General features: G+C 31.9%; 1 protein-coding gene across 1 annotated transcript; it reads left to right on the top strand.

Annotated features, from left to right (window-relative positions):
- Nucleotides 1–548: 548 nt before the first annotated feature.
- Nucleotides 549–14,443, top strand: LOC132848676 (uncharacterized). Its single transcript, XM_060874602.1, has 23 exons — nucleotides 549–789; nucleotides 1,049–1,171; nucleotides 2,203–2,330; nucleotides 2,429–2,499; nucleotides 2,622–2,744; nucleotides 2,853–2,948; nucleotides 3,504–3,632; nucleotides 4,069–4,200; nucleotides 4,634–4,775; nucleotides 4,995–5,122; nucleotides 6,230–6,399; nucleotides 6,658–6,766; nucleotides 6,881–6,943; nucleotides 7,374–7,520; nucleotides 7,645–7,713; nucleotides 8,034–8,175; nucleotides 8,423–8,553; nucleotides 10,758–10,921; nucleotides 11,102–11,240; nucleotides 11,757–11,903; nucleotides 12,399–12,482; nucleotides 12,560–12,649; nucleotides 12,807–14,443. The coding sequence occupies exons 1-23, from the start codon at nucleotides 731–733 to the stop codon at nucleotides 12,888–12,890; spliced, it is 2,670 nt and encodes an 889-aa protein (XP_060730585.1). The 5' UTR covers nucleotides 549–730; the 3' UTR covers nucleotides 12,891–14,443.
- Nucleotides 14,444–15,021: the final 578 nt, after the last annotated feature.

Raw genomic sequence — 15,021 nt, forward strand, 5'->3', positions numbered from 1 at the left:
ATAATTAGGATACTTAATCCAATAAATGTGCTAAATTAAACACCTATTTTATGTAAAGTACGACTTGAAAATCAAACACTATTCAATGAATACTAATGTGAATACTACAAAAATAAATGTAACATTTTTATAATACATTTAAATGTGAACTCGTTTGATAACACATTCAGTATATCACATAATACTGTGATTTACAGTAATTAACTGGTATCAGATTAATAAATATAAATGCATTTAAATAGCAGCCTAGAAAGCTAAGTGTTTGTGTGTGTGTGTGTGTGTGTGTGTGTGTGTGTGTGTGTGTGTGTGTGTGTGTGTGTGTGTGTGTGTCCGGCCTTGTACCCAGTATGGATGGAAGAATAATAAAATGATTATTGGTGGTGTTGTTGGTGGTCATTTATACTCTGTGAAGTGTTATTTTGCAGTCATACAATAAAAAAACAAGTTATTTTTAAGTATTCAATAAAAACAATCCTAATTGAGAGAATACTTAAAATAGAAGTGATTTTGAAAAGTCATGAGTGTTGTTTAAATCCTGCAGATTTAGCATTCGTAAAATGCAGAAGGACTGCTTAAAGACTTTACAGGAAACCAGACCTGTCTCATGAAACATTTCGGGTGTGTCCGAGGTTTGAAACGAAAGTAAAACTATTACTCGCTATACGATTTACGCGGAATCATCGGGGCTAAAAATCAGAACGTGTATGAAAGGTCATAACTCGTCTGTATAATGGAGCCTTACAGGAGTCATTACGGATACCAAAAACTAAGGAATATTGTACAGGAAAGGTAAGAATGAACAGATTACTCAGATATACTCGAGGTTTAGACAGAACTCAGCCCAGCCAGGTAAAACCTTACATGTTAACTTAATCAGTATTTTTGTTGATCTCAAATAAACAGTGTAAATCAGTTCATAAAGAGTATTCAAACAATTACTACATTCTGTAAAATATATTAGTAATTTCACAATTAGGTTTAAGCTCAGAATTTAAACCTAATTTAAACAAACAAACAAAAAAAGTTTTTGCTTTGTTTTGTTGTGTAGCAATGGCATAGGTCTAATTGAAACACCTTACAATGGCTTGAAAAATCAAGGTGCAACCTGCTACCTGAACTCTATACTGCAGTGTCTCTACATGACCGAAGACTTCCGACAAGAAGTAGAAAGGTATGTTATCTTTATTTTTTACAATACAATCAAACACACAGCACAAAAATATTTGGTAAATGTATGAAGTTCACAACATTATTGAACAAAACAATGTCAAAGCATGTAACCTTTATGTTAAAGAGAGATAACACAAGCACACCACTCAAGCAAAATGTCTCCCAAAAAGACATTCTCATGATTAAAAATATGATGATAATAATAATAGTTAGTTCATAGTTAATGTGATCAACTACACCACATAAAATTGAAGCTGGTTAAAAGTAATCACAAAATGATTAAGAAGTGGGACAATTGTTTTAAGAAAGATTCTAGCATCATCTGTTTGCACAGAGACGAAGAAGAAGAAATATCAGATACAACAAGCCCATTCATAACAGGAACAATGATCATGGTTACACAGGAAGGGTAATGTAGCAGAAACAATTAAACAATCTTACAATTAAAAAATATGCAGGTTTTGGTAGAACTGTCTTATTTTCAGATAAATACAAATTAGCAATTTGTGAGCAAATACATTTTAGCTGAAATCAGAATTAAATATAGATGAGATTTTTTTTTTCAGAAGGATACCAAAAAACAAAAGCCGGTGCTTAAATAGAATACCTTGCAGACCCATGACCTAAATCAGTTTAGCATGCAAAGGAGCAGAAATTATTGTAGTGTAATTTGGAGGAAACTTTCATCTGAGCTGTTACAGTAAATAACTGACTCAGTGCCCAGATGTTGTCAAGAAGTTGTGTGAAGCAATAGATGGCAAACTAAATATTATAAAATCCCTGCAATCTTAATAGCATGGCTATTTAATAGCCAAATACTTTTTATCTAAATATCTATTATTTGTGTATCTTTATACATAATCTTTTTTTAGTAAATGTTTAATTTAAAGGTGTGCTTGGGTGTCTTTCTTTATGATAAATGCCTTACTTTGACATGTTTTCTAATGCAGTTTAATGAATAAATTTATATGTGTGTCATTATAAATTATTGTGGGGGAAACATCATCTTCATGTCTTTTCTTTTTATGTTAGATTTGTACCAGATCAAAGAAACCCTGATAAGGAAAGTTTGATGCAAGAACTGCAGAAGCTCTTTAAAGAGATGAAAAAAGGTGATTGTACGACTGAAGGGATAACTCAAAGGTTGGGCATCGCCAATGGTGAGTTAGTCCAATTGGTACAACTACAGGGAAAATTTAAAAAGAGCTGTGTACTATTTGAATCAGTATTTGTTTTATCTGTGTTGTCATATTTTCAGTCTATGAACAGGAGGACGTAGTAGAATACTATCAGAAAACTCTAAAAGCAATTGGACCACAAAGTTCTAAGGTAGGATTATCCTCTTGAATGCTTACATCAATTACATCTCTCTTTTTTTCATCTATTTAATATCTATTTGACTTTCAACAGTATTTTGAAGTATTGCATGTGACACAATTGTGTTTTTACAGGTATTTGAAGGGAAAATGAGCAACAAAACAAAATGTATAAACGATCATATATTTGAAGAGGAGTGTCACTTTTTCACCATCCCTTTAGCCATAGAAGCTGGACACAATGAGGTCTTCGAAGTGGTACATTTTTTTTCTTTCTTTCTTTTTTTAATTGTTTACATTTGCCTATTTAACATAAATTATGTAAAACAAAGAGGATATGTGATTATTATTATTTATTTTTTGCAGCACAATGGATTACAAACCTTTTTTGAACGGATAAAGTTAGATGAAGACAACTGGCTGTATTGTAAACAATGTGGACAAAAAAATGAAACAGAGACTGTAAGTATTTTGCTGGATGTCCTATGAGACAAAAAATTAATGGAAATAGTTGGTAGGGTTTCTTGATTTGATGGCTGCTGCTGATTAAAGTTGTGTACAGTCCAATTTGAATATAATGAGCATAGTGTATACAAATTCTACTGGCATGTTAATTATTCCTCAATTTCATCTTTGCTATACTGATCAAAAAAAATAAAAATACATTTAGTCAATATTCTAACAGCAGCATTTCATGACCAAACATTTTGGTGTGCATGAGAATTTAAAGCAACATAACTTAAAAAAAAAATCAAGGGATTAAAAGGCTATTGTGTTTTTTAAAGAGTAACCCTTTAATATGAAGTTGCGCATAAAGCCAGTAATATTAACCAGGAGTGACCAAAGATCTGAAATTTGTATTTCGTATAAATTTGTATAATGAGTATTATATACATATATATAATTTAGTGTACTCAAACATTTTAACACCACTTGAATAAGTGTCATTGTGAATAATATTTGTGTAATTCCCAATTAAAATACACTTATTTCACACTTTGATTATTCAATCCATAGTGGAATGAAATCAAGGAGTTTCCTACTATCCTGACTCTGTACCCAAAGAGGTTTTACTTTGACTACTACAAGATGAGGCCTGTGAAGAATCACTGTCCCATGGACATTCCCCTGCAAATTGTGATGAGTGTATGTTTTATCCTTCTTCAACCTACAAAAGATCTAAATGCATTGACATTCATCCATCCTTGGGTTGATGTATATCAATACATATCCAGCACACATACGATGCATCACTGTGCTGAGTGTTTCTAAATCACAGTTGAAAACTCATTTATTCATACAAGCTTGTAACACGTAGCCCCTGATTCAACTGCTATTTTATGTTCATTGTGTTCTTATATTTTATGGTCTATTGTTGTTTTACTGGAAAGCGCCTTGTGCTCCTTTTGGTTGTTGTAATGTGCTCTATAAATAAAATTTGATTGATTGATTGATTGATTGATATCAACATCAATACATTAATCATAAAAATATTGGAAAACTTCACTTTTAACTCTTATTTTACACAAATATATACATACCACATTTTTTATACTTTTTTGCACATACCTTTTTTTCACAGACGAATTTGAAATATGAGCTTTATGCAGTTATCAACCACATAGGAAATGAAAGTGGAGGGCACTACAATGCTGTCATCAAATCCTTTGAGGATGGCAAATGGTACTGTTTTGATGACACTTCTGTCAGAGAGGTAATAAAATTATATTATTTCATTTGCTTTAAGTTTCTATTATGTATTGTATTTGGATTTAAGTCATGGTTTTCTGGCAGGATTCAGAGAGCTCTTTCAGACTGTGAGTACACTATAAGTATAGTTTCACATCTTAGCAGAAAAGTTCATCTTATTATTTAATATTAATTTCAGAAAAAATGTTCTTATTCCGTTAATCATTTCACTAAGATAAAGAGAGTTTGCAGCAATATTAGGGGTTAATAAAAAATAATATATTGATATATTATTTATATGTGGACATCTCTTGATTTCGGTTTAAGGAAAATAGTGGATATAAATCTCATGGACAAAGATAATTAATCATATGTAAAAAAGAATCATGACTAATACATTTAAACCTGTTTAACATCTTGCTTGATATTTTTATTTGTTATTTATGTTTAAAAATCAGGAGCTTCATAAGACTAAGAAGAACTTGAAGCAGCACTGTCATAACTTTATGACCAATAGACAGGACTCTGAGCCTGGACTCTTTGGTGCAGATGAGTGCAAGAAGGCTGATTACAATAACCTGCCTCATTCACTGGAACAAGGTGAATAAGGATCAAGCTACTTGGACCATCAATTTCAAATGTATTACAATCCACATGACCTCTTAGAATGGCTTACTTAATATTGTTACAAAGAAAGTGTGGGGCTCTGTATAAAGATGAGGATTAACTAATTTTGCAATTCATGCATTTTTGACCATCTTTGAACATTTATCTCTGTTTTAACATATGTCCCATTTGACATGTGTCTTTTCTATTCAGCAGAGCATGATGAGTCTGTGTGTAAGAGTTACATCACTCGAATTAAAAGCTTTAGGCTGAGCCTGCTGAATTATGGGCCATATATCATCAGCTCCTTCAAGCAGACAGCTTTTGCCCAGGACACGAAGGTATGCTACACTGTATACTTGTGCAAATCTTATCTTTTAAAAAAAATGTTTGACAGTCTGGGAAAATTCTTTGGATATCAATGAGATTGTTTATGCTTATAAATTGCTTTCTTCTGCATATAACACTGAGACCGTAACTTACAGGGGTAGAAAATGATAGAAAATGACCAGCTCACTTCAATAAAGAGCTTTTCTCCCTACATTCATACTGGCAATTAGATTAGAAAAAAGCAATTCTGTCCCTAGCCAATCAGAACCCTTCATATTTTGGCACAACTTAGGCCAAGTGGTCTATATATGATCATCATTCTGAATAAACTTCAAGAGGCCTTGCTGTTTTACACATCATCTCTTTTGCCAAATCTCCCAGGTGCCTGAGAGGAAGTATGCAGCATAAGTGTGCATGATAGGAAATATGAGTCATATTGAATTTCTTAAAACGGAAAAAAACTAACATGAACAATTATAGTTAAATTCTTAATAATTAATTTATTTCTTAATTTAATTTCATTCATTTTATAACATCCCTTTCTTATAACTATCTCTGGAATAACCAATTGTCACATAATCACTTATTTCAAAACCTGTGCTGACTCACAGCAATTGACTCAATAGCTTAAATTGAAAAATTATGTTTGCGTTAGTGTTCAAATGCAGATTCACATACAGGCAGCAACATGCACATTAAGCAATATTTTTTTAGGTTTCCCCTGAAAAGATAGTAATGCCATGTAGCTGTTTTGAAATAGAAAATAAAACATACATTAGTGATTTCATACGTTAATAAAGAGAAATGTAGTTTCTTTATCACATTTCTTTTAACAGCCTTAATGTCATTCTTTATGTAATAATTCATTATTTAAACAATTACATTTTTTAGAAAGTTTTGGAACAGTAATTTACAGTAAAATATGGGGGTAAAATCTTAAAGAGAAATCTTTTGCAAATGACAGTTGCAAACAAACTGTTATAGTGTATGGTATTAATATTAATAAAGTTAAAAAATTAAAACAAAAAATACATTTCTTAATTTTTCAATCATTTAATGCAACTTTTATTTGAACAATAATGTACCTGCTTTTTTCCCTTATTTATTTCCCAAACCAGGAAATTCAGACTATGTTGGAGAATATAAAGGAACAAACTGAGGCACTGATTGAAGAAACACTGACTTCTGTTCAGCAATCCACCAGTTCATATAATTTCCTTTGCTGGGAGATTGACTACACCTTGAAAGAGCTTGAGCATGTTTACTCTCTCTTCTATGACTACTGCAAGTTAGTCATTATATTTTACTATTTATCTTTACATTGTTATTTTGTAATAGACCAAGCTTTTGCTTTATTTTAGGATTTAAATGAAAGGATGTTTCTTTTTAAGGTTTAGTGTTCAAAAAGTCATTTAATTCATGATGATTGATTGATTGATTGATTGATTGATTGATTGATTGATTGATTTTAAGTAGTAAGAGTTATATATAAAAATATTGTTCATGGTATTTTCATGGAAAAGTGTATTTACTTAAAAATACATAGCACACAAGATACTGGAGACGTTCACAAGAAATATGAGAACCAGCTGTCTGATGTTCACAAAGTTCCCGCAAATGAGAAAGAAATGTCGTCCAACCAAGAACTGCTAAAGGTGCAATGTTAACATATAAAGGCTTGTAGAAATTATATTTACATAAACTCACATGATAGCTGAGCCTTTTTTGGATAGTAATAATCTTTTTTTTTTTCTTTCTCTCAATTCTAGAAAGTGTGCTCTGAAGTGAAGCCTGATGCGTCAGTGGAGGATGAGCTCTGTGATCCCATGCTGGTAAATAAGATTGTGCTACACAGAGAGAGCAAGGGTGATCACTATATGAGTTTTAATCACTAGATCAGAAGATCACTATATGTTCTTATGACTGGTGTGCATAGTAGTGCTTGGCTTTCTATCTTGCTCTGAAGATGAAAATTAATTTATGTTTATTTACAAGCTTAAGATTAAAATTATTGCATAACATTGTCTCTCTGCACATGTACACTAATCATTACATAATTGCTATTCAGGAGCTTTGAAGAAAGGAACTTTAAACCAGGGAATAATGTTGCCAAGGCTCCAGACTAATGTTTTATAAGAACTGTCCCAAAACTGTCCTAAAACTTTGTGTAAATATTCTATTTATTTTGTTTACAATAGTGTTAATTTTATTTCTTGCTTAATTTATTGAACTGCTGAAACAAAATAATCTGTGTATGCCCAGGGTCAGTTGCCTTGGCTGCAGGACTATAGACAGAGATATGAGCAGCTTGTTCAGTGGATTGCTGATGTCAAGCAAAGGCAGGAAAATATCCAGGACAAACCTGTCATTAATAACAAAGAACTTAAAGAACAGATGGCCGAGGGGAAGGTATGTAACGTATGTTCTCAATAAAGTGTGTTGTAAAGGTATGTTGTAGCCTAGTGGTTAAGGTGTTGGGCTACCAACATACCAACAACCTACTCTCAAATCTGTCTTTATGTCTTCCATATAGATTCCCACAAATAGACAAGCATACAGATCTTATCTGGAAAAGCTGGACATGCAGTACAAAACACTTCTGGTAGGTCTTTGGCAGAAAGTGCATGCAGTTCATACACAGTCTCTTCTTTTTGGGGGCCGCCATTTAGCTTAACAATGTTCTTATTCCCTTAATCATTTCACTAAGAGAAAGACATTTTGATGTAGATTTTGCAGCAATATCAGGGGTTAATGAAAAATAATGTATTGTTACAGTGGACATCTCTTAATTTAATTTTAAGGAAAATAGTGGATATAAATCTCATGGACCATTAATCATATGTAAAAAAGTATCATTAAATCATTAAACCTGTTTAACATCTAGCTTGAACATTTTATTTGTTACTTATGTTTATAAATCAGGAGCTTCATAAGACTAAGAAGAACTTGAAGCAGTGCTATCATAACTTCATGAGCAATAGACAGGACTCTGAGCCAGGACTCTCTAATGCAGATGAGTACAAGCAGGCTGATTACAAAAACCTGCCTCAATCACTGGAACAAGGTGAATAAGAATCAAGCTAATTGGACCATCAATTTATTGCAATGCACATGACCTCTTAGAATGGCTTATTTAATATTGGTATAAAAAAAAACTGCATCTCAGACAGAAACAACAAAATTAGAAAGTGTGGGGCTCTGTATAAGGTTAAGGATTAAGAGCTTTTGCAATTCATGCTTTTTTGACCATCTTTGAACATTTATATCTGTTTTAACATATGTCACATTTGACATGTATCTTTTCTATGCAGCAGAGCATGATGTGTGTAAGAGTTACATCACTCAAATTAGGAGCTTTAGGCTGGGCCTTGAGAATTATCGGTCTTACATCATCAGCTGCCTCAAGCAGACAGCCATTGTCCAGGACACCAGTAAACAAAAGGTATGCTACACTGTATACTTGTGTAAAGCTTATCTTTTAAAAATTATTTTTTGACAGTCTGGGAAAATTCTTCGGATATCACTAAGATTGTTTATGCTTATAAATAGCTTTCTTCTGCATATACTGTAACACTGACACCGTAACTTACAGGGGTAGCAAAATGATAGAAAATGACCAGATCACTTCTAATAGAGAACTTTTCTCCCTACACTCTTAATTGTAGGCATTACTTAGTTGACATTACTAGAAATTTTTTAGGAAACCCGCTGCACGAATCCATTTTAGTTTTTACACAGGATAAAACTAAACAAGTTAAGTTGTTTGAACATAGAATCTCAAGTCATGCGATAGACAAATCAAGTTTACATTGGTAGTCTACTGAAATTCATTAGTTCACATTACTAATGTTTTTGAGCATGTTTTATAAAATAACTATCAATGTCTTATAATTTAAATTATACTACTTAAATGAGATTTCATATATTTAATTTAATAAGAAATTAAACAATAACACCATTTCATTATTTTATTGTTGACAAAAAACAGGTAACACTGCAGTGTACTCAAGTTCACAATGTTAACAATACAGTGTTTAGAGGAAAAAACATTATTCAACAATAAAACATTAAACTGGATAAAAATAAAGGGAAAAGAGCACATGCACACACTCCTGCACACACTGGTGACAACAGATTAAACATACAGTACACTATAAGTGCAGAACACTGGTAAATGTTAAGCGCACTTACTGCAGTGACTGGACAATCGGAACAAGAACCTGTTCAAAGATTCACACTTTGCATCTTGAGAACAAAAAACAGGCATGGCTTCTAATGCTAGCTTAGCCCTGATGGTAAACTATAATGTTATAATAGGTAACCTCGTTTGTCACATATAAATTCACAAAAAGTCCACTGCATCTTCAAAAGAACCTGTGAAAACAGAGCATAAGAAAACGTTTAGATTAGCAAGTCACTTTCACTGTAAAACTTTAATGAACATCTGCTAATGACTACATCTTTTAAACAGTTTAAGTTGCTACTACATACAAAAATAATAAAAGTTTCAAAAGAAACTTTAAGAAACACGTTTTTGAATGGTTATTTTAATACACCAAAGACATATGCTAGCGTGTAACGTACATGCATAACTTACACACGCTTATATGAACCGACAAAAAATACACCAGAGACATATGCTAGCATTAGCGACAAGCACGTGTACATGCATACACACTTATATGAACCAACGGAAAAAAAACTTATGCCAGCGAAAATACAAACATTGTAACTGGGAACATATAACACTGCCCAACGTTATTAAATGTGACCTGACAGAAATAGCTCTGTTACTGTGAACGGACAGAAAATGAATAAAAAAACTAGCATCAATCATCACACTAAGTTAACTTATTAACATCTAACTAACATCGGTTTTAGGGTAATCATTTATTGTCAGAAAGATTTCTATATATTAGACTATTTACACTCACCGTTTCAAAGTGCTTTCAAAAATCCACTGTTTGCGCGCCGAGGACCAGTCAGCGCATTGTCACGTTGACCTGTTTCAGGCCCCTCCCCTCACAGAAAAAACTAACATGAACAACTATAGTAAATTCTTAATAATTAATTATTTTCTTAAATTAATTTCATTCATTTTATAACATCCCTTTCAATCTAACTATCTCTGGAATTACCAATTGTCACATAATTACTTATTTCAAAACCTGTGCTGACTCACAGCAATTGACCTGATAGCTTAAATAAAAAAAAAAGTTTACAAGTCCATATTCACAGGCAGCAAAATGCACATGAAGCAATCATTTTTTAGGTTTCCCCTGGGTTTCAATGGTAGCTGTTTTGAAATGGTAAACAAAACATACATTAGTTGATACGTTAACATTCATACATTAATAATAGAAATTTAGTTAGTTGTAACACACATTTCTTTAAACAGACTTAATGTCATTCTTTATGTAATAATAAATTATTTAAACAATTCAAATATTTTAGAAAGGTTTGGAACAGTAATGTACAATAAAATATTGGGGGGAAATATTTAAGGAGAAATCTTTTGCAGATAACAGATTCAAAACAAATTGCTGTAATGTATGGCATAAATAAAGTTAAAAAATGAAAACAAAAAATCCATATCTTAATTGTTACATTCCTTTAATCCAATTTTATTGTTTTTTCTCAAAACAGGAAATTCAGACTATGTTGGAGAATATAAAGAAAGAATTTGATGCACTGATTGAATCGACTTCTAGTCAGCAGTCCACGTGGGCATGTAATCCCCTTTCCTGGGAGATTGACCTCACCGCAAAGGAGCTGGAGCATGTTTACTCTCTCTTCTCAGAATACTGCACGTTAGTCATTATATTTTACTGTTTATCTTTACATTGTTATTTCCTAATAGACCAAGCTTTACTTTAATATTGAATTTAAATAAAAGGATGTTTCTTTTTAAGGTTTAATATTCAAACAATCATTTAATTCATGATGGTAGATTGATTAGTTGGTTGGTTAATTGATTGATTAATTTTCAGGGCAAAGTGTTTTTACTTAAAAGAACATAGCACACAAGATACTCAAGATGTTCACAAGAAATATGAGAACCAGCTGTCTGATGTTCTCAAAGTTCATGCAAATGAGAAAGAGATGGCATCCAACCAAGAACTGCTAACGGTACAATGTTAACATTTAATGGATTTTAGAAATTATATTTATATAAACTCACATGATAGCCGAGAGCAGTGAGGTGCCCTTTTTGGATAGTAATAAAAAAAATTTTAGATCAGAAAATCACTATATGTTCTTATGATTGGTGTGCATAGTAGTGCTTGGCTTTCTATCTTGCTCTGAAAATGAAAATTAATTTATGTTTATTCACAAGATTAAAATAAAAATTATTGCATAACCTTGTTTCTCTGCACATGTACACTAATCATTATATAATTGATATTCAAGAGCTCTGAAGAAAGGAACTTTAAGCAGGGAATAACGTTGCCAGGGCTCCAGACTAATGTTTTTTAAGAACTGTCCCAAAACTGTCCCAAAATATTTTAAATACAAAATATAAAAATATAAATATAAAATATTTTGTGTCCTAAATATTCTATTTATTTTGTTTACCATAGTGTTCATTTTATTTCTTGCATAATTTATTGAATTGCTGAAACAAAATAATCTTTGTATGCCCAGGGTCAGTTGCCTTGGCTGCAGGATTATAGACAGAGATATGAGCAGCTTGTTCAGTGGATTGCTGATGTCAAGCAAAGGCAGGAAAGTATCCAGGCCAATCCTGTCATTAATAACACAGAATTTAAAGAACAACTGGCCCAAGGGAAGGTATGTAACACATACCCTCAATAAAGTGTGTAGTAAAGTGTGGTAGCCTAGTGGTTAAGTGGGCTACCAATCGGAAGGTTGTGAGTTTGGTCCCAGGTCTACCAAGCTGCCCCTGTTGGGCCCCTGAGCAAGGCCCTTAAGCCTCAATTGCTCATTTTAACATTTATTTAACATTTTTCGAGTCTCCAATTACAGTGCCTTGTAACAGTCAAAGGTATCACTTGAGGTTTTCCATCATCTTGTGATTTCCAATTCCCCAGTAACATGAGAAACTGCAATGTTTGTTTTTAAAAAGGAAAGCTGTTAAGGAAATTACTTAATCTTTAGCTTCTATAAAGTAAGTCATAACAGGATCTAACTTGTTTTTTCGAAATTCTCGAAGATTATATGAACTGCTGTTTTTTAATTAACAAAAAAATTAACTGCCAGTAAATTGCTGTGGTGTAAGTGAAATAAAACACTTTGGGAAATGCTGATGTGCTGTATTTTGAACAGAAACTCCATGAGGAGATCATAAACAATGAGGACAAAATGAAGGATTTTGTGAACTACGCTCTTAAGTGTGTAAATACAATAAAGGTAAGCATGACTTGTTAAAGCCATTTATTTACACAGCTATCAGGATAGTAGCATATTTAAAACATGTTCTTTTCCAGGGTCATGAACATCACCAGGAAACATGTAAAGCATCACTGAAGCCTTTGAGCTCCATGGTGGAGTCTGTTGCAGAAAGCATTAGGCAAGAGGTATTTTTACACTAATGTCCATTTTTATGACTCATAGTTTCTTTGTTTGTTTTCTATCATGTATATATTTACACATATGATCTGCCATTGACCAGAGTTTGCTTTGTCTTTTAAAATTAAAAATTCATATAAAAATATGCTGTGAAATCTTTTCCAGATTGACACTCTCCAAACAAGGTACATTGAGGTGCTGATGCTGACAATTAAGTTTATGCAACAATACTTGGGAGAAAATAGTTAAGAGTCAGCCATAGGTAAACAATCAAGGCACATTCAATGCCTGTCATGAATATTCACCCCATTAATTTTTTACTACATTTTGTAGTCATACTCAAGAAAGTTGTTGTAAAACCTCCAAAGTAATTTTTTGCTACAGTATATTGGATATATTTTGGATTTTATCAGTTGTATACTCATGGGTTGGGTAAAATAAAAAAATCAAAGTCTTCAATATTTCTGTTATTATTTTATGCAAAATAAATAAAGAAATTCTGCCTTCCCTTCTTATTTTCAAACATGCTGTACATATTTGGTCATTCATTTTAAATAGTCTGCACAACAAGAGTTAATTTAAGTAAAGGACAACCAAGTATCAGTGACTACCATTAAACATCTATTTTACTTGCATTTATAATTTAAAAATGAGCCATTTTACATTGGATGTAATAAGCAAAACAGATAAGTTATCAGTAATAAATACACAAACAGATATTGATAATAATAATAATAATAATAATAATAATAATAATAATAATTTGAAAAACAGAGATTGAACAGAGAAGTGAACATGATCTGCTTGATTTCTAACATGATATGCTTAACTGTCCATATGACCACAATCTATATCTACCCTTGTCAGAGAACACTGCTAACTGGTCAACTTTGTTGTACCAATTATGATCTTGTTGGTCCCTGAATGTTCTCAGAGAAAGCTGTTCGTGGTGCAAACAAATCAAAATAGAGCAAAAACAAAGAACAATGAGCAAAAACGGAACAATGTCAAATACACTAGAGCACCTTTAGAGAAAACAATTGGCCTTGTATACAATAGAATGATCTATAAAGTCTAAAACTGGAATTGACTCATGTGTTGACTCATGTACCACCAGTGTGATTTTGCAGGGATATGGTACAAGTATATATAGTACATATACATTTATAGTTTCAGCAAATATAATAAAAGTCAGCATATATAATAAATATTCTCAAACACTCGGACCAATATTATGCTACTGTTGTTCGTTTGTTATTTAGAGTTTTTGCTGTTCTTTCCCACTTGCAGACATGAGAAGCTCAAGACCGAGTAGACTCAGAGTGGTAGACACCACCCCCTAACAGTTTTTCATGTGATTAATTAGACCAATTGCTTTTTATGTTTAATTTGTGCTAATTTTCATGAATAGGTCCAACGCTTTGTTGTAATATTATAGATTTCTGTTCAGAATGGAAAGTAATTTAGATGTTACACAGAACAAGTAAACAATTTATTAAATGACAACGTTTTATTAATTTTTTCACTTAATTCACACTGTATTAAATGTATGCAACCATGTTTATTTAATTTTATGGAACATAGAACACAAAGACTTTGACATCCTCTGTCTATCAATTAAATGTGTTTTATTATTTTATTTTTTAATCCCGCTTCACACAGTCTACTTGTGTGACAGAATTCATAAAGGACAGAGAATTCAAATGAGCTGATGATATATGACTGAGGGAATTTCCACATACTTTTTAGTTGATGTTTATTGTAAAAGGCATGGCAAAGCAAAACAGAAAGTCACATAGCAGTAGGATCTTGGCAGAGGGCTGTGTCTTCAATTGTCAATGATGAATGAATAATGTCTCGAATAAATATCTGCATGCCTGTCAGACTTTTTCCAATGTTTGGTCATTTCTGATTTTCAAAATAGCTTAAAAATACAGAGCTTGTTAATAATTAGGTAAATTTACACCTTATGTTTATTTGTTTAAAATGTATAAATGATTTGAATATAATTCTACATGGCTTAACAATTACACAAATAAAAAAAATTAACTTAACAATTAACAATTAAAAATGCCTAAGCCAACAAAACTCCTTAATCTCATTAGCTAAAATTTTACATTATTGTTATAATGATGAAAAAAATACTCATAAAAAAAAATCACATAAGTTAACATTAAAAATATAATTTTAGCTCAATTTCCTTCAAAAAAGTGCAAAGACAGGGCCATGAACTCTTGCAGTACTCGATATAAGTTGAAATTATTCACAAGAAGTTACTTAAGAGGAGTTTATTTAGTAAATTAATCTTTTGTAAAAAAAAAAAAAATAAATAAAAAAAAATAATAATAATAATAATAATAATAATAAAAAGTTCAGACTA

Source organism: Tachysurus vachellii, chromosome 7, assembly GCF_030014155.1.
Source record: "Tachysurus vachellii isolate PV-2020 chromosome 7, HZAU_Pvac_v1, whole genome shotgun sequence".
NCBI classification, from domain to species: Eukaryota; Metazoa; Chordata; class Actinopteri; order Siluriformes; family Bagridae; genus Tachysurus; species Tachysurus vachellii.

Coding starts and splice junctions, on each gene's coding strand:
- LOC132848676 (XM_060874602.1), top strand. CDS start 731: ATGGAGCCTTACAGGAGTCATTACGGATACCAAAAACTAAGGAATATT. Junction 5,123..6,229: donor CTTTTGCCCAGGACACGAAG/GTATGCTACACT, acceptor TTCCCAAACCAG/GAAATTCAGACTATGTTGGA. Junction 6,400..6,657: donor CTCTTCTATGACTACTGCAA/GTTAGTCATTAT, acceptor AAAAATACATAG/CACACAAGATACTGGAGACG.